The sequence below is a fragment of the Strix uralensis genome, chromosome 12 (genome assembly GCF_047716275.1).
Source record: "Strix uralensis isolate ZFMK-TIS-50842 chromosome 12, bStrUra1, whole genome shotgun sequence".
Classification (NCBI taxonomy): Eukaryota; Metazoa; Chordata; class Aves; order Strigiformes; family Strigidae; genus Strix; species Strix uralensis.
The window spans coordinates 14978255-14995668 of NC_133983.1; the positions used below are offsets into that span (position 1 = coordinate 14978255).

Consider the following 17414-nt stretch of genomic DNA (forward strand, 5'->3'; position numbering starts at 1 on the left):
AAGCATGTAATGAGCAATTTTGTTTGCCGCTTCTTGATTTTTAGGAGTATTCCAATGTGAAAAAATTATTAGAAAACCCTCGCAGTTCTTGGGTTGTAACATGTCTGTGAAGGGTAAACCCAAAGGGGATTGTTGTTCACAATGTTATTAGCTGCTCGGTAAGAGCAGTGTATCTCCAATGTCTACTAAATATGCTAAAACTAATTCTTGGTTAAATTATTTTACACTTACGCATTAAAGATGAAGTTTCTCCTTGTAAGCATGAGTGACTGGTCTCCAGTGCTGGCTCTGTGCTGTTGTCCACCTCCCCAGCACCCGGCATCCTGCCTGATAAAGAGTTTCCTGAAACACTGGTACTCTCACTGGTCAGAGGCAAGGTGGTAAAACCAGGTCTTAAAAAAGTAAAGACACCCAACACTTCTATTAAAAGAGGTTTAATCCATCATGGTTTCTAAATATTAACCATGTACTAGTTTCCAGCTGTGACATGCAGTACATTTTTTTAATTAAAAAAAGAGAAGTACAAAACAATTGAATATAAAAATGAGCCCAGGTCCCCTGATGTCCCAGTGTGTGCCAGTAAAATATGACAACAGAAAAGAAACATGGAATTTCATACAGGAAAAGATCCAAAGAGCTATTTCTTATAAAAGCATTGTCACATTTAGAAGCAACCATTTGTTTTGCTTTTATTCCCTCAGTGGTCTGGAAACAGGAGATGTGGGAGCTGCCTGTTAGACAGCTCTGAATCTGTCCAGCACCTTCCCAAGCACCTGCTTGCTGCTAGGTACCGTGTTTCCGCCTGTTAGCAGCCAGCTGCTAGCAGGGAATTGGAACCCAAGTAGTAATTTTGTTTCAAAGGAAATCTGCCTTTACTGTTTTATCCCTGTTTTTCATTTACTCTGTTAGTACCATCTGCTCTCATTTTAATTACTCCTTGTTAAGGCCACCTGTTCTGGTACTATATTAATTTTTTTTAAATGTATACAGGTTTCTTTGAAACAGACCTATTTGATGCCATATATAAGGAGCATGCCATGCATTTTCCAAGCAGTACGCGTTCATAGGTGGAGACAAATATTTCAAGGTAGGTTGTGCTCCCCATGAAAATACCTTTTGCAAATTCAGAAGGCTTTTCACCCAGAATACTAGACCATGAGATAAATCATGTCCTTCCAGGGGAAAAAAAAACAAACCAAAAGCCACACATGTGTGTGTGTCCCCCCAGAAAAAGGGTCTGGGAAAATTAATTTCACTGCAGACATTCTTTAGTTTGGAGGTTGGTTTTTTTGCCTTTTCACAGTGGGAAGGATGTATTGCCCTCCTGGGGCCCAGGTATCCTGAGTTTTACAGTTGTCTGTTTTGCGAACCCAGCGGACTACGTCCAGCATTACTTCTCACGGGAGGACCAGTGTTCGCAACACAGCATGAGATCAGTCATATCTTGTGCGCAAATATTTGCAGGTTTCTACAGGCAGATACTGTTGGATGGTATTTGGCCAGCCTTCCTTACCTGTATGTGCAAACAGGTACAAGGGCTCCCATGCAAATGGTAGGAAGGGTGCTGGTATGAAGATGCCTCATCTGTTCTACCTCCGATCTGTGGTGGAATTGCAGGAGACGGGATGTGATCCCATCCAAGCAGCTTAAAAAAGTGATACTGAATATTTGATGAACCAGCTACTCTGCGGCACAATTATACTTTGAGGTTTATCCTTACTGCAGATTTCCAGTTCACTTTTTCTTGTTGCAGATAGGCAGTAGATATAAATGTACTGAAACCAACATGTTAACTATAACCTTCAGTGCCTGAGATAGTGGAATATTCAGACTTCAGATAAAGAAATACTGTTAGTTAATCAAGAAAAATACAAATAAACTAGAGGCATTCTGAGCCTCCCTTCTTTGGCACAGCAAGAAGTATAAAAGCTATAAGTGTTAAAGATTTGGAGTTAAGAAAGCATATTAAAAGCTCCGCTTACACGTTTAAAATACTATGTTCCCATTTACTCAGTACATTGTAGTGCTGAGCAGGGAGGGGCAGCAGAGAATTGAGATGTGTTATTTGGATACAGACCTCTGTGGCAGGTTGAACTACTGTAAAATCCATAGTTCGGAAGGAATGTTTAATGCATTGGGAATTGTCTCCTTTTCCACATCACTGCCCTGTCTGTGCTTTGCTGATTCCATAAACAGTGAGGTGGAAAGAGGATACCGAGGCTGAAATAAGGGAGATATTTCAATTGGCAGTGCATTCAGCAAAGAGGAAAGTGCTTGATCATCTTCCCTTCACGCTTGGTTGGTGTTCAGTTCTTCAGTCTGAGTCAGAATCGGAGTCCTCATCTGAAATTTAAAACAAGGAACAATAGTGAAAATGAAGGCTGGAAATCTCCACATCAACTTTGGCTCTTGCTGGGAGCTGCTGCTCTTCAGCAGGTGTCTGCTTCAAAGGACGTGGCATATTTAGGAAAAGACTTGTAAAATGACAGTTCTTACTAACATGATAGAGCTTTAAATCGTGTTTCAAAGGACTTGAGAAATGCTGCTGAGAGGCCCTTAGACAACTACAACATAGGTAGGTAACAGTTCAGATGAAAGAAGTTGCAGAGACAATATTGTTAGTGTGACCACCAAGAGGAAGTCTGCTGAAGACATGCTTCCTGTACTAGAATATTGCCGTTTGCTGTGGGTCACGGTTACGCACTGCCAGTCAAATGTATCCGAAAGCCAGGAGCTTTAAGATGTTAAGAAATCCTGACAGGCCTACAGAGGTGCATCTTGCCCAAGCTTGAGACTCTGCTTGCAAGGAAGCAAGGGATTTCTGCCATCAGCAGTTGAGAGCCCCAGTGTGAACAAGAGTTTGGTGCTGGAGGAACAGTGCTGCAGGACAAAGCCCTTGCATGGTTAAATCATCAACACAAAGCTGCATGACTGCATATTTGTAAGTTTATATATTTCTCTCTCCAACTCCAGGGAAATTAGATGTAATCTTTAGCCTAATTTTGTGCCCTTGTCACCTGATCTTGAGGTCAGTTCAGTTTGTGGGGATAAGCAGTTTTAGTCTTAACAGTCTGTTTCCTATGATCTGTTCCTTTAATTCTTCTTTTCTTTGTCCCTCTTTTTGGCCTAAATCTTCCAAAACATTTAACAGTCTACTAAAATACCTAGAAAAGACTGTTAGAGTTACTATACACCTTCTAGGATTCTGTACATGTCTTGGGTGTTTGTTTTTGAGGGTTTTTGTGGGTTTTGGTTTTGCATGGGGTGTTTTTCAGGGTTTGGGGATTTTTTGTTTGTTTTTAAGTGTGGAGCAGTCTTTTTCATCTTTGTGGATGCAATAACTAGTATCACATGGGCATGATTTGGGCTCCTGGGTACTGCAAAATAGCTACCTGTGTCCTGACTTGAAATGGGTTTGAACTCCTGACAGCGGGTCCCTCTTTTTATCTTTGTCTAAGTGGATCTCTCTGATTTGAGGTAGACTGTACCTCGTATATTAGAAAGACATTTGGTAACAATCTTATTAATTTTACGTTGTGTGGCCCTTGGATTTCAAGGCCATTTTCCCACAGATTGTCAAAGCTTGACCCCGAATAAGAGGTAATCATGATAAGGAGCTGATGAAGAGAAAAGCACTATTGGAAATAAAAGACTGTGAACTAATGGATGTTAATTATCAAGTTATCAAAAAAAAAAAAAAGTAGATGTTTGTTTTTAAAGACAGACATGTTGGCAGGAGGAAAAAAGTCTGTGCTGTACAGTAATTTCTGTAATTGGATTGGGGCTTTTCAAAGCTAGATGGCGCAAAACCCTGAGAAACTTCACATTCCTGGCTTGCTAGTTATCTTTTTTAAATCACTGAAATTACAGTTGTTGTATTTTAAGACTAAGCAGCTTCATAATTCAGCATAGTTGTGTCACAGAAAACCAACGTAGCCAAGAATAGAAACTGTTCTTATTGAGTGCTCTTGCTCCCCTGTGAAGGGTGAAATGGAGAAGAAAATCTCACGTTACACGCTAGTATAACCAAAATGGGGAATTTTACTTACCTTCTGACTTGCGCCCTTCAGGGGAATCAGAACTGCCTTGCTTGAGAAAAGTAACCAGGTCATTGAAGGTTATGTAGAAATCAATGGCAAACACTATTGTGGCTATAAATCCAAACACCTAAAATGGCAGAACAATACCCTCTTTAACAACAGGTCATGTCCATCAATGACAAACCAAGATAAGTCTAACTGACAGAAGAAGAATGCTTAAAGAAAACTTGGGCTTGATTTTTTGGCTTGTGCCTTTCTAAAAAGACAGGGAAGGGACATGTCTCATGACCCATTGGCATCAATTAAATTGCAGCTAATCTGGGAGCCTGAGTAGTGGTCCCTGCAGTTGCTCTATCAGATGTGTTCTTAGCCCTTCCCCAGGCTACATCCTTCTCTGGCTATGGGCACGTTCTGAGCATCAGCACTGCCCTGTGTTGGGAGATACAGAACATAACCTGCACCTCCGCCATCCCAGGGCATCTGTTTGCCACCAAGAAATCACCTCAATTTCTCTGGAAATAATTTTTTACTGGTTTGCAAGGAGACATGTCTGTAGCAGAATGAAATAGATTGAGATAAAATGATTCTGGAGTTACCTATTTAGTGTCAAAGAAGCAGCAGTGTGGCAAGAATAGGCTGGTTTTCAGTCTGAGAAGCTAGGGTAAATGCTATGTTGCATTGCTCCATGTCTAAACAGAGTGACAAAGATTAAAACAAGGTCTTTGTTTTGAAATTGTGTATGACTTGGGATGGTTTGGTAAGGCTGGCTGGCTAACACTACTGGGTATTGTTCTTCCCTATCTTTTAAAATTATGCAAATTTTATTTATGTTGCATACATTATTGATGCTTAGAGTCAAGTTGCAGATGGTGAGGCTGTATCCCATTTCTGAACACAAAATGCTGATGGCAAAGGCTCTCTCCTGGGCAGTCCATATACTGGAGAGTAAAATGACACTGCTCTTGTTTCAATTCATCCAAGTAAAGTCAAGCAGTAGGGGCAGGAGGTTGAAATTACTTATTTTAGACTGTCCTTAGTAGTTACAGGTTTGGTTATTTTAATTATTATTATTCTCTCCATGCAAGGATCTTACATGAGAATCTTGCAGGAACAGAGAAGTTTATATTCCCTGTACAGCTGGTGAAATCAAAAAGCAGAATAGATGCCTTCCCTAAGTAGTACAGTTAACATTGAGCAGCACTGTTAGGATGAAAAACTATTCATTGATTCAAAACACAGTTTTCTCAATAGCTGACCATTTCTTCCTTGCTTTAGGCAAATCTAATTCTCAGTTAATTGAAGAAACTTCTGCTACTTGCAATGGGGTCAAAATTGAATTGTTTCTAAAGTACGTCCATACGCAATTCACCAAAATACTTAAGTGGAAAACACGTGTCTACTTACTCCTGCTGCTTTCGATGCTCCGTCATTATATTTTGAGACAGCAGCAATTGAAATGGCAAAGTAAATAATGGCAGCAGTGACGCACCGCAAGAAATCCTGTAAAATAAGCAATGTTGCATTCTCAGATTAGTCAAGTAATTCCAACATACAAACTCCTCTAAAAATTATTTCAGAAATGACCACTAAAAACCTGTTGTTGCATCAGTGGACTTGCCTGATGCTGGAGTGTGACTACAGCCTGGTATTTTGTAGCGGATGAATTGCTCATCTGGGAAATATTTTTAAATGAGAGATGACCAGAATCTTGGCATAAGCTTCTGCTCTTACAGATGTTGGTATAACTCCTAATTTTAACATGCTTATGTCAGGCAGACCTTTCTTCAGGCTGAGAAGAGCCATCTTTCTGTGATGTTTAACTTGGAGCACAGCAAGGGCTCTAATAGAAGAATCATTTGAAATGCCTTAAAAATACTCATCTTCAAGCAGAACTCGTGGTAGCAAAGGCTCTGTTCCCGTGGGGAACAGGGGTGTATTTGTTCCTATATAGAAGTAGGCCTGTCTGTTGGAAGTCCTCATTTGGGAACTAAACACTTTGTTTAGTGTTTAAAACTACGATTTATACTTCATATGTACACTTGTAACTCCAACAGCTACCCTGAAGTGAACGTACCTGTTGTTATCATTGAAATACGTGCTTCTGTGGCTGAGACTGTAGCTTTGCAGGGCAGGGGCCATGCACTATAATACCAGTAGTGATGTGCTGGAGCCAGCGGTGTCTCTGAACTGTATATTAAATAAAGAGCTGTGATTCCCAGAGCACGTGTAAACCATGTGAGCTGGAATAACGGTATCTTGACCTCTGTTCACAGTTAGATCCGCCTTTTCAGAACAGAGGGATAAGTAAGATACTGTCTCAAAACACAAATCCTACAAGAAACCCGACTCTTCTGAAGTCAGGACAAGGTCAGTTATCTACGTTGTGGCTGGAGTATGTTACGGTGATGGACATAATAAACATACAAGTGCTTTTTTTGTCTTAGTTCTGGAATCAACTACGTGTATAAAATGGGAAAACAATGGAACTGAGATTACCAGCTGAGAACCATGCACTGTCATAGTCAGAGTCACTGCTATTCTTTTATCACCAGTGGCCTTGCTAATGCCATTTTTCTACTGTTAAGAGCTCTAATTCAAATCTCACTATGATGAACTATTGCTAGACTGTACCAAAAGAGATCTAGATCGATTAGATGAGCGTTTTTTGGGAAGTGTTTGTGCTAGACAAACGGTCCCTTTGCAGTGTATATTTGAAACAACAGAGACATCCAGTGGCCAGTGTGCAGTAACCACCTGCAAGTACCAACCTGAAAACTCGCCCGTGACTAGCCAGTGGTTTCCTCTGTGTGAATGAGCATCTGCCTGCAAGGGTTGCAGGGCTTCCCCCCTTAACAAAAGTAGCTGTCACTTTGTTTACCTGTCAGTATGACTCTGCATCTCAACAGCACTTACCTGAGAATTTTAAAACGTTTTAATAAAGTACATGGATTACTATATAGCATGCCTCAGTTTCCCCATTTGTAAGGGTAGCAATATTAAAGAGCCCCCAGCAGTGGTCAGACTTAGTTAGGCTGATGTTGCCTGCTTCTGAAGATCCAGCCCTAAGCCATTTTCCGGGAATTGGGCATAAGTTCTGTGCTTTAATAAAACCATACTTTGTGTCAGCACCAAGAAAGCTATAGTATGTAGTATAGCACATTTTAAAGAGTGCTTTGGGCCCTTTTGAAGGGGAGGCAATACAGACAAGTTTCTAGTAAGGGGGTATAATTGTTAACAGTCAGCCTAAACTCTTATATAGTCCCTTTTACTCATGTTCTACTGTAGAATTAAATCTGTGGGTTTATACTGCACATTTCACTTACCATCAAAGGCCAGTAGAGTCCTTTAAACTTCTCATTAAGTTTGGAGGCGTAGGCAAAAAAAAGAAACAGTGCCAGCAGAAACTCTAGGAGTGGTGCCATCATGAAAGAGGTAGCTAGAGATGCAATATAGCAGATAAAGATGATAAATGACAGCACCTAGAGTAAAGGGAAAACTAGTTATTCACATGGAATAGCAGAGCCTCAGGCAGCTGAGCAGCTTTGAAGCATTACTCTCCCTGCATATTTCTGTCGGTGCTGCTGGTGATGGCATATCTTGCTTCCTACTTTTTTTTTTTCTTGGGCCAAATGAATTTTCTTGTTTAGCATGGAATAAATCTAAAGTAATGGCATTTATTTCAATGCGTGAGAAATTGACTTTCCGGAGAGCTTGGTGGATTTGCACCTCTCTGAGTGAATAGTTAGCTCTGGATTGTAAACAGTTCTGACAACATAATTCTGAAAATAGTAGGGCATTGCCAAGAAAACAGAGCTTTAAGCTTTCAACCGTGACAGTTCTCATTTGAAATCCAAATCACTGCTCAGATAGCCCAAAGTAACTCAGCATTTATAATCTTCTTAGAGTTGAAAGAAAAAGTCTGCTGTTGATGGATAGAAAAGAGCTGAGAATTAATTATTCTGTGATTTCTCTAAGTCTCTGGTTCTAGTTTTCCAGTGTAGACAGTGTTTTAGAGAGTAATAGCATAAATAACTCCCATAGATTTGTTTTATCTCCATGATGTTTCCTAACTCCACAAAATAATAAAAATGGCATTTGTTTTCCCATTCAATTAAAATACCTCCAGAATATGGCTCAAAATAGAAAATTTCACAATGGAGAAATGGCTAAAGAAAATGCATTTTCACCTAAACTAGACACTCCCAAAGTGCTGTGTTACACTTCTGGATTTTCAGCCACTGTATGTGTGAAAGTGGGAGGTGAGGGAACTGTGGAGAAACTTAATTTCAAATGATGTACTGGGAGTTGGTCACCTCCAAGAAGAGGCTCTGACCCTACTGCCTTACTACCTCATGTAACTGGTTGCGGTTTTCTTCAAATCAGCTTAAAAAAAAAAAAAAAAAAAAGTAGCTAGCATACCGAATAAAACATTTTCTGCAAGTGTGAGTGTTATGTGCTAGTTTACACCGGAGCTGCTCTATTAGGCCTTTCCTCTTGGAGACAAATCTCTGCCTTAGCAATGCTCAGAGATGCTTTTGGTCAACATAGCAGTAGGTATTGTTTGAGCATTAGATTACAAGCATTTTTTTAAATTCTAAATTTTAAAGTGGGACACTGACATTCTCACTCATATAATACTGAAAATAGATGTAGTATTTTCCCCCAGGTGGCATATCTAAAGGCAGATGTGGCTTCTTGAAAAGCATAAATATTTGGACTGTGATGATCAATGCATTCGCCTCATTAAATTTCAGACCTATGGACTTCTTTGCTTGTTGCTACCATGTGTTCCTGGGAACCACCTGTACCTCAAAAAAAATCATTATATTTGAATGATAAGGCTGCTATAATTAATTAATAATTACTCCTATGAGAGGTCAGTGAACCCTCAAATACATGTATCAAAAGAGCCCATTTAGGGGGCACCTAAGCAGTTCAATCCTGTTGAAATAATGTCTTTAGTTATTTTATTAAGTTATAATAGTAATTATTAATTTATAATATTAATGTATATAATATTAATTTATAATATTAATTAACTAGCCTTTATTCTAAACCTGATTTTGGGGAAGGCAGTCAGTTCTTGACCGGGATGGTAGTAGCTGGAGTATATTGTTTTGATCCATTAGGACTGGGTGGTGAAGTTTGAGAGGATGTGACATTTTTAGTAAAATACTATATTTATCATAAAGTGCCTATGCATTGTTCTCATTTCACTGGGTTGTAGGAAACTGATCTGGTAGAATACATAGGGTTCACTTCTGCATCAAGGCCTGTTAATATTTACCCTATTTGTTGTTATTTATCCTATTATTACTTGCTTATTGCTTACATACCACTTTGCAGGGTTTTTTAGACTTTTCATATAGTGGAGGGAACTCATGCACTGTATCTTATCCTTAACGTGGTATTTTATTTCTGTGACTGAAAAAATGGCAAGTACTGTTTGAAGGGAAGTGGATATAACAGAACTTGAAAACTGCTAAGAGGAGAGAGGACTTCTTCCTCCTTCCTATCATACCACCTATTCCCTTCCCACCCCCATGGAATAAAACCAGAAAGGACTGGACTTTAACTTTGTGACTCTGCTTCAGTTGCATTTGTGGAACATAAATTAGACATGGTTTCATGTTTTCTTGATCTAAAAAGAAATCACCATGTAGCTAGGACACTTTTTCTTTCTTTCTGGTGTTCAAAAAGAATCTCTTCCTTTTTTTGGCTACAGGAAAGTGTGAATGCTGAGATGTATAGAAAGAGAAGCACGAAGAGACAAACAGCAGCAGGGAGGAGACACGTTCAGGATAGGTCCCACCAACCAAGCCCCTTTCAACAGCAGAACATTAGACCTGAACTAAACTTGGTAAATCTCATATAAAAGGATTAAATGCAGTGTTAAATAATCCATCATACTACAGCAGCGAGGGGGGGTACAGAAGCAAATTTCAGATATGTAAGTTAATGCTACACAGTAGAGATCACTTTGATCTTAATTCTGTTTGATGCAGTAACTCTTGTGCTCTGTCTGCCTTTATACAGAGAAAAAGATTTTCTGTCAGAACTGTTAGGTGAAACGAAGAGTGATTGTTTTCTCTTAAGATCAACCTTATGGTAATTTGTGTAACTTAAGTTTCCCACTGTCTTCCCCTCACCGTGATGGCCCAGGGCAGGTCCACGTGGTTTGAAATGCAGTGCAGTGCCCGAGACCCTGCTGTTAACACGGCTCAGGATCCAAACAGAAACTTGTTTCGCAGCAAGAACACACCAAGGGGCTCCTGCTCCAATGTGCTGGTGTCCCGGCGGGATTCCTGCTTGGGTGTAAGGTAAGTTGCTGAAGAGACAAGTCTGAGTATTGCAGCTTTCTAATTTGGTCTGATCCACAGAACCTGGCATCTGGGGAAATATTAGTTGTCCATTTTAAAATCTAGTTAACAGGCCAGCTACTTGCTCAAACAAACCGCTTCGTTACTGGTAGGATCACAGCAGTCTCCTGCTGCCTGTTCCTCAGCCCTGATGAACAGTAACTGTACTCCTGCCATCACCTTGAGTGGTGGACTTGAGTCCAGCCTGTCCCAGCTCTCCACTCCTGACTCTACGTTGTGCATGGGAAGTGCATGCCAAGGCCACATTAAAAAAACCCCACTCTTGGTTTACAAGAAGTCCCTTGATTTCAACAGAGTAGTGATGATGATAGTAAAAGGGAAAGAATCTGACATGAAGTGTGGTAATTGCTCTCCAGTTAAGCACCACTCCTCATTTTACCGGCATTTGGAGATTGAAAAGGCCCAAGGAAGGTTTTAGGTGAAATACACACCTGTAAAATAGCAGACCAGATTTTGAGAATGAAGGTTTGAAAAATGGTATTTTTAGATGCTACAGCCTTCATTGAGGCAAGGCTGAAGGCGCTGGAAGGGGAGGCAGGCAGACGTTAGAAAAAGCAAGAGAAACAAAAGGAAGGAGGTGCCTGAAGGCTCTGTCAGGTGATGGCTATGGTGCTCCAGCTTGTTCTTCAGTTGTTTTGTTTTTTTTTTTTTTTTTGTCTCCTTGGTGACTATGTCGCAGCCCTGACGTGGATTTTAATGCCAGATCTATTCGGTAATTTGGGGACAGACCTGTGTAATACAAGAGTCCACAAAGCTCTTGGCTTTTGACAATGTTTCTCATTTCCCATTGTTTAGAGCTTATTCCCCCTTCTGACAGGTGGAGTGCATGGACTCCCTGAGCAATACTGGATATTACCTATTACTGTCTTTTCTGAATTATAAAAGTGAGTAGGTATCTTGTTATCTTGTCTGACCATTTAATTGCAGTGCCACTAACAAGCATTTGATGTCATCTAAAAATCTGGTAATTTAAAAAATATACTCTACTCCCACAATACAAATCTGTACCCAGAAATAATGAACACCTACCTACTTACTTTTCCAGACTTCAAGTCTTTGAGACAAACTGAAAGTTGCTCTAAAACCAACAAACTCAAAAGTAACTTTTAGAATATAGCCAGACCTCTCTAAAGGCCATAGATGATCCACTGCACATCACACTTGTTTGAAGCTGTGTGTTTAAAAGTGATTTCAGAGAAAGGTCAAGCAATGGGATCTTGTCATTCTTCTAACAGCTCTGTGCTGGTGCTAAAAAAAACAACAAAACCAACAGCTAGAAAGGAAGTTTGTGAGGCTCAATACAGTTTCAAGTTCGTTTCTAGCATTTTCAGACTCAGAAAGCACTGCTGCTTCTGGGAGGAAAAAAATACAGTGTTTTCTCAGTTTTGTCCATTTGTATTTACACTGGGGGTTTCTTTTTCCCTTGAGATTACATCCTTAGCATTGATAGTAGCTAGGACTCTGAGTTGTTCCTGCACTGCTGTTGAAAGGTTAGTGTGATTGTTGACAGCTTCACTGTGGAGGAATATTTGGATGTACAAAGCTCTAGCGCAGCAAAGAACAGAACAGGACCCTTTCATAGTCTGGCAGTGATAAAATCATAAAAAATCCTAGCAAAAAAGAAGCCTGATTTTTCACTGAACACCTTTTTACATAAAAGAGAGAACTATTACATATCACTTTTTAAAAGGAACTTCTTTGGTATTATGTTTCAAAAAGTAATTTTCTCCCATGTAATTATTAATATTGTGTTGCTGGGCTTCTCAAACTGGCCAGGCATTATGAAGTTATACTTTATCATATAATCAGTTTGCAGTTTAAGGTATGAAAAGTTATTAGTTACAATGGTTAGAGAGCACTGTGCTGCTTCAGGGAGGACGGACTGCTGAAGTGCTGAGGTCATGGCAGAGTATGAAGGCGTTTGTCTCCTCTGTGCAGGGAGAACAGACCCACCAGGGACGTCGGGGACGATGCAGATGCCAGGAAGCAGCTGACATCATTGCGCAGTACTACACACACCCCGGTGTCCTCTGCTCGCTGCCTCGCGCCGTCAAAAGCCTGCTCCTCGTTTCCCCTCCACGGAAAACAGGTTTGCTTAAATAGTTTTAAAAGGGGCTAGCGGTGAACTCTTTTGGACAAGAGTGCATTTTGTTGTTGTTTATTGGTGGAGAGAGAAATTAGACCACTTAGTGGTCTCTGCTATTCAGTTACTACTTCTCCGTTGTACTTGTCATGGAGCTGAGGTTCTTGGTTCCCCCAGAATTAGCTGCACAAGTTGCCTTCTGGCTACAGACCCAGTGAAAGGCAGAGGGGTCTTCTTCAAAGGAGGCTTTACACAGAGCAGCTGGAAGTTTCAGTTATGAAGGTCAGTTCAGAGAAGACTGAAAAGACAGAAGAAAGACAGGAAAAGAGGAGAAAAACAGGTACAATGACTTCTACATCCTTTGTGTCTTATACAGGACAACCTTACATATTCACACTACGTTTTTATTACAAAAACATGTAGTGCCACTGTATACTGGCTTCAGGGGACTAAGGAGATGCCAATTAAAACAGTCACCAGGACAAACACAAAAGCTTGACTGAAATAGTCGGGGTGAGCGGCAGAGTGTGTAACTGTGGATCTTGCCTAGACAAGCTCTGGTGGCAGGTATGACAGTGGCTGCTAAACAGTTCCAACACAGGACAGAGGGAACTGAAAAAATGCATTCTTAAGAGGGGAAAAGAGCATGGATGAGATGCTGTCTTTCAAGACAGCAACTTGAGTATTTAGGAAAAATGAGTAGCTTAAGAGATGAAGAGTGTTAAAATATATGGAAGAAATAATGGTATGGGCAGAGAATAGAAAGGAAAAAAGAAAAATTAACCTGGGAGATAAAGAATGGTGATTAGAAAGTGGAGGAGCAAAACAGAATAAATAGGACTAGGAGAGACAGCAAAGCTTATACGTGTACTTGATGTTACTGCTTCTTTGTGGCTGTGTAGCTATCCCAGGTGGAATAAAAAATTAATAAGGCAGGAAGATCAAAAGGAAAATGAGCAGGGGGGTGAGGGGAACGTCCTTCTCTGAATAAAATTTGAGATTATAATTAAGCTTCTAGCAGTAATCAGCTTCATTGCCAGCCTAACTTGTTCTAGAGGAAACACCAGAATTCCCAGACCTGATAGCCCGCAGAGCAGTTTACATGACGACATGAAAATTACACCCGAACGTTGTAAATATCCATTCTCGCTTCATGTGAAAATGTGTGTAAATGTTATTTTTAAAAAGTGGCTGTAGCAGTTTCCTTCAATCTGAACACAGCGCTGAGCATCCACGCTCCCGGCGCAGCTCCCGCTGCCACCTTCCCTGGGACGCCCTGGGCTGCGCTGCGGGCACCCGTGCTCCCGGGCTGCCAGCCGCCGCCAGCAGCGCAAGGGACAGGGACACGCTGGCGTGAATGTGGCAGTTGTCTTAATTTACAAAGTCTGAGTTGGTCCACTATAACCTTTAACAGCTGAACCGATCATTTGCCAGCCATTTCTACTGGGCAAAACAAGACTTTTTAATGAGATTACTTCCACCAAGTACACAACCAGCACGGTCACTGGGCTGAGGGAATTTGCTGAAGCCACCTTCTGTTCCCTTTCTGCCACAGACAGAAAAAGAGAAGTATAACCATCTACCCCAGTCAAGATATGTTCTCAAGTTGCTACTTTACTGGCAATATATTTTTCAGTATATGGTGGTTTGCTTTTTGAATGTTGAAAAAACTAACTTGGCATTTCCTGTAGCTGAACAGAGAACCTCTGCTCTACCTGCAGAGATGCCAGTATTTGTGTGACTTTAAAGACAGAAATAAAGTCCATTTCTCATGACTTGCCAAGCTGCCGAATAATGATGTGACAGAGGTATTTGGTAACAATGAGAACCCCATTTTGTTTCTGAACAAAAGACACTAGTCAAAATCTATATCCCATGAATATTATTTACATACACTTGTGCAGAACCCAACCCCACCCCACATTAGTACTGTGTCAAAGAGGAAAAATCAAACATTCAAGACAAGAAATACAAAGCTAAAGATGAAACACAGATTTAAACTGTGATAGATTTCACTTGGACTCATCTTCAGTTATTTGGCTCTGCATTTCTCTAATTGTATACAGACTGGATTTATTCTGGGGCCTGTGTTGCCTTCCAGGATTTCTTCTGGCAAAGCTGAGACAACTGGAGAGAAACTACCGCTGCCTCCCCTCTGCCAGGAAACGACATCCTAAGCACGTGGGCTGGCCTGCAAGTAGCACACAGAAAGCTTCGCTGCAGCTTCGGCAGATGGGATTTTAGAGCCGCTTTCAGCCAGCCAAACCCTGAGGAAGCCCTGAGTGGCCTTACAAAGGATAAATCCCTGTTTTGTCAAGACAGAGCAGTTTTTATTACTCTAAGGAGGCATAGTCAGTACTTCTCTATGACAACAAAAGGGTGAGTCTGATCCCATGACCAAAACAGTATTCTTCAAATAGGTCATCATAAGGAGATGTTAAAAAGCCAGGCTCTCTGAAAGTCATAGTTTACTGGCTGTAAGCTTGTATAGGAAATTCCAGTATATGTTTTAGTATGTAACAAAAACATGTGCCAAAGGAGCAAAGTTAGCTGGGCTTTGGTATCTTCTAAACGTGTGTTTTTGTAAACTACAGCTGCTGTATGAGTGATGGGGGGTACCTGGAATTTTTACAGCATTTTTTCATGGAGCTGATACAGCCCATGGCCTGTTGCTACCCAGCCCGAGGCCTGTGTTCCCCACCACAGAAGTCATCCTCATCTCCTGAATGAACGTTTTTTCCTCTCGAAGCCAGCCCCGCACCCTGGCTGTTGCGCATGCTGCTGCCGCAGGGCAGTGCCCACAGCCTCACAAACTCACAGCGCTGGTAGAGAAGGGCCGGCCTGAGCCTGACGGCGCTGCCTCCTTCTGCCCATTCCTTCCCTTTCTCGAATGTCCTTGTTTCCTTCCCTGAGCTAGCACAGGGGATAGCCAGAGACACCTCACGCCTCTAAACAGTGCTCCATGTACTTGACTGCTAGTTTGGGCTGTCCCGGTATCGACTACCTGCTGTCAAAACGCCCGCTAAAATTACAGAGAACTTAGTGTTCAAACTCATTATTTCTAGTATAAATTATGTTGAAGGTCTAATTTCAATCAACTAACTTCCTCTTAAAATTTAACTTTTGATTGTGAAATACCCGCTACCCATGGGGGTAAGTTTTTTTTCTCTTTCCCTGCCAGGGGTGTACTGTTTCAGCTGTCAGGCTTTAAGCCTTTACAAGTGAAATACCAGAAAGTGTTACACCAAAAATCAAAGGCCTATAATTACCACCAGCCCCCATCTCTGCACTTGGACCTAAAGGAAAAACTACGGTGTGTTTCTGGGGGAGCAGTGTGTCCAGCGCCAGACTAAGCTTGTTTCTAATGATTATTATTTGGTACTTTCACAGGAAGCTACTGGCTCCACAGCAGTGAGCGAGTGTGTCCTTCTGTCAGGTCTGGGACAAACAGCTTTGGGAGCGCTCAGGACAAAAGTTGCGAGATGGTGATGCCCTCTGTAATGCCATACATCATAAATCAATGAGGAAGGTTTTTCCTGAGCATACTCAGGACAGGATGTCTTGTGAGCCATGCCTCCCCCATGGCACGAGGAGATAGTGCAAATCAGGGCAGTAGTGGTCACTGAATTCACACTGCGAGTAGGTTAAAGCGAAATCAAGGCCATCTTTAACTTAAAAGGGGCTCCTGCTAAAGGGAAACGCACTTAGGGCCTTGGAAGCTGAATGGGACGGGTATTTTGGGTTCCTAGTCCGCTCTGCCTGAACACAATCAACTCCCCTTTCAGCCCCGGACTGCCCCCCCGTTCGCAGGGTTTCTCCCCCGTTTCCCCCCGTTGTGCGCTCCCTCGGTTCCCGCCCCGCTGGGGTCGGGCAGACGGACGACACCGACCCAGGTCTGTTCAGCTCAGCCCGGGCGGCGCCCGCTGCCCTTCGCACCGCCGCTGTCGCCGGAGGTGACCGGCACGTTACGGGGGGTCACGCCCGGAGCCCCCGGCCTCACCGGGGTGAGGAGGGGGGGCTGCGGTCCGGCCCGGCCGCCCTCCCCAAATCCATGCGCGCCCCCCCACCCTCCCGCGGGTGCTGCTTCTCTTCCCCCCCCCCGCCGCGGGGCTGCCCCTGCCCTTACCGACTCGGCGAGGAGGAGCTGCCCCTTGCGGGAGCCGAGCAGCTCCCGGGGCGGCAGCAGCGAGCGCAGCCCGGGCGGCGGCGCGGCGGCCCCCGCGGGCTCGGGCTCCTCCATGGCTGCGAGCGGCTCCGGCGGCCGCGGCTGGCGAGGAGCGCGGGCGGCGCTGTGGGGTGGTGGTTCTTTTTGTTTTTTGGTTTTTTTTTTTTTTTTTGAAGGAGGGAAGCGGAAATCGTGACACTGCGGAAACGTGAAAAAAAGTTCCAGCATCCCCAAATCTGGGGGGTGGCGGCCGTGCGGTCGGGGCCGGGGGTGGGCTCCGCCGGCTGCCCTGGGGCTGCCCTGCAGCCCGTCCCAGCCCCGCTGATGCGGGCGGGGATCCCGCGGGGGCAGCGCGGCCACGGGTCCCGCCCGGCAGCCGCCGCCCCGGCCCCGGCCCCGCGGGGGGACCGGGCGGCGGCGGCTCCGCCTTTGCCACGCGCAGCCCGTGGGCACGTGCTGCCGGTCCCGGCCCCAGCCGCTCGGCTGTGCCCGAGCCCCGCGGCCCTCAGACCCCTCCGCTGCAACTGCGATACGAATTCAACCTCGTCTCCTCTCTTCCCTGCACCGCGGTACCGGCGCGGCTGCGCTCCGCTGGGGGCACGGAGGTTATTTTCAGCGCTATTCTGAACATAAACATGAAAATTCAGGGCTCGAAATGCCTCGGCGATAGAGCATGAGACAGACGTGGCATCACGAGACAGCCCTCAGCCGGGACGCTCGGCTCTGGAACGAGGAACACAAGGGTG

At 43.2% G+C, this 17414-nt stretch overlaps 2 protein-coding genes across 9 annotated transcripts in view; one reads left to right on the forward strand and one right to left on the reverse strand.

The window, feature by feature from the left end:
* CMTM4 (CKLF like MARVEL transmembrane domain containing 4) overlaps positions 1 to 16500 on the forward strand; it is a 59621-nt gene extending 43121 nt beyond the window's left edge. Inside the window, exons 3-7 of one of the 8 annotated variants that reach the window (XR_012630583.1) lie at positions 9766 to 9900; positions 10203 to 10360; positions 12359 to 12843; positions 14605 to 15816; positions 15894 to 16500. Coding sequence is in view for 4 of the 8 variants with exons in the window: in XM_074881879.1 (XP_074737980.1) it covers positions 9766 to 9900; positions 10203 to 10360; positions 12359 to 12509; positions 13938 to 14078 (585 nt within the window). In the remaining 4 variants the exon portion in view is untranslated. Of the gene's footprint in view, positions 1 to 9765; positions 9901 to 10202; positions 10361 to 11237; positions 11305 to 12358; positions 12844 to 13937; positions 14160 to 14604 lie in introns of those variants that run through there. The other 7 variants (XR_012630582.1, XR_012630584.1, XR_012630581.1 and 4 more) reach the window with 7 other exon arrangements.
* On the reverse strand, positions 419 to 17381 carry CMTM3 (CKLF like MARVEL transmembrane domain containing 3). The gene is made up of 5 exons (XM_074881891.1): positions 16630 to 17381; positions 7364 to 7519; positions 5445 to 5540; positions 4050 to 4167; positions 419 to 2343 (listed from the first exon to the last, which is right to left on the reverse strand). The coding sequence occupies exons 1-5, from the start codon at positions 16894 to 16896 to the stop codon at positions 2315 to 2317; spliced, it is 666 nt and encodes a 221-aa protein (XP_074737992.1). The 5' UTR covers positions 16897 to 17381; the 3' UTR covers positions 419 to 2314.
* Between the last annotated feature and the right edge of the window lie 33 nt (positions 17382 to 17414).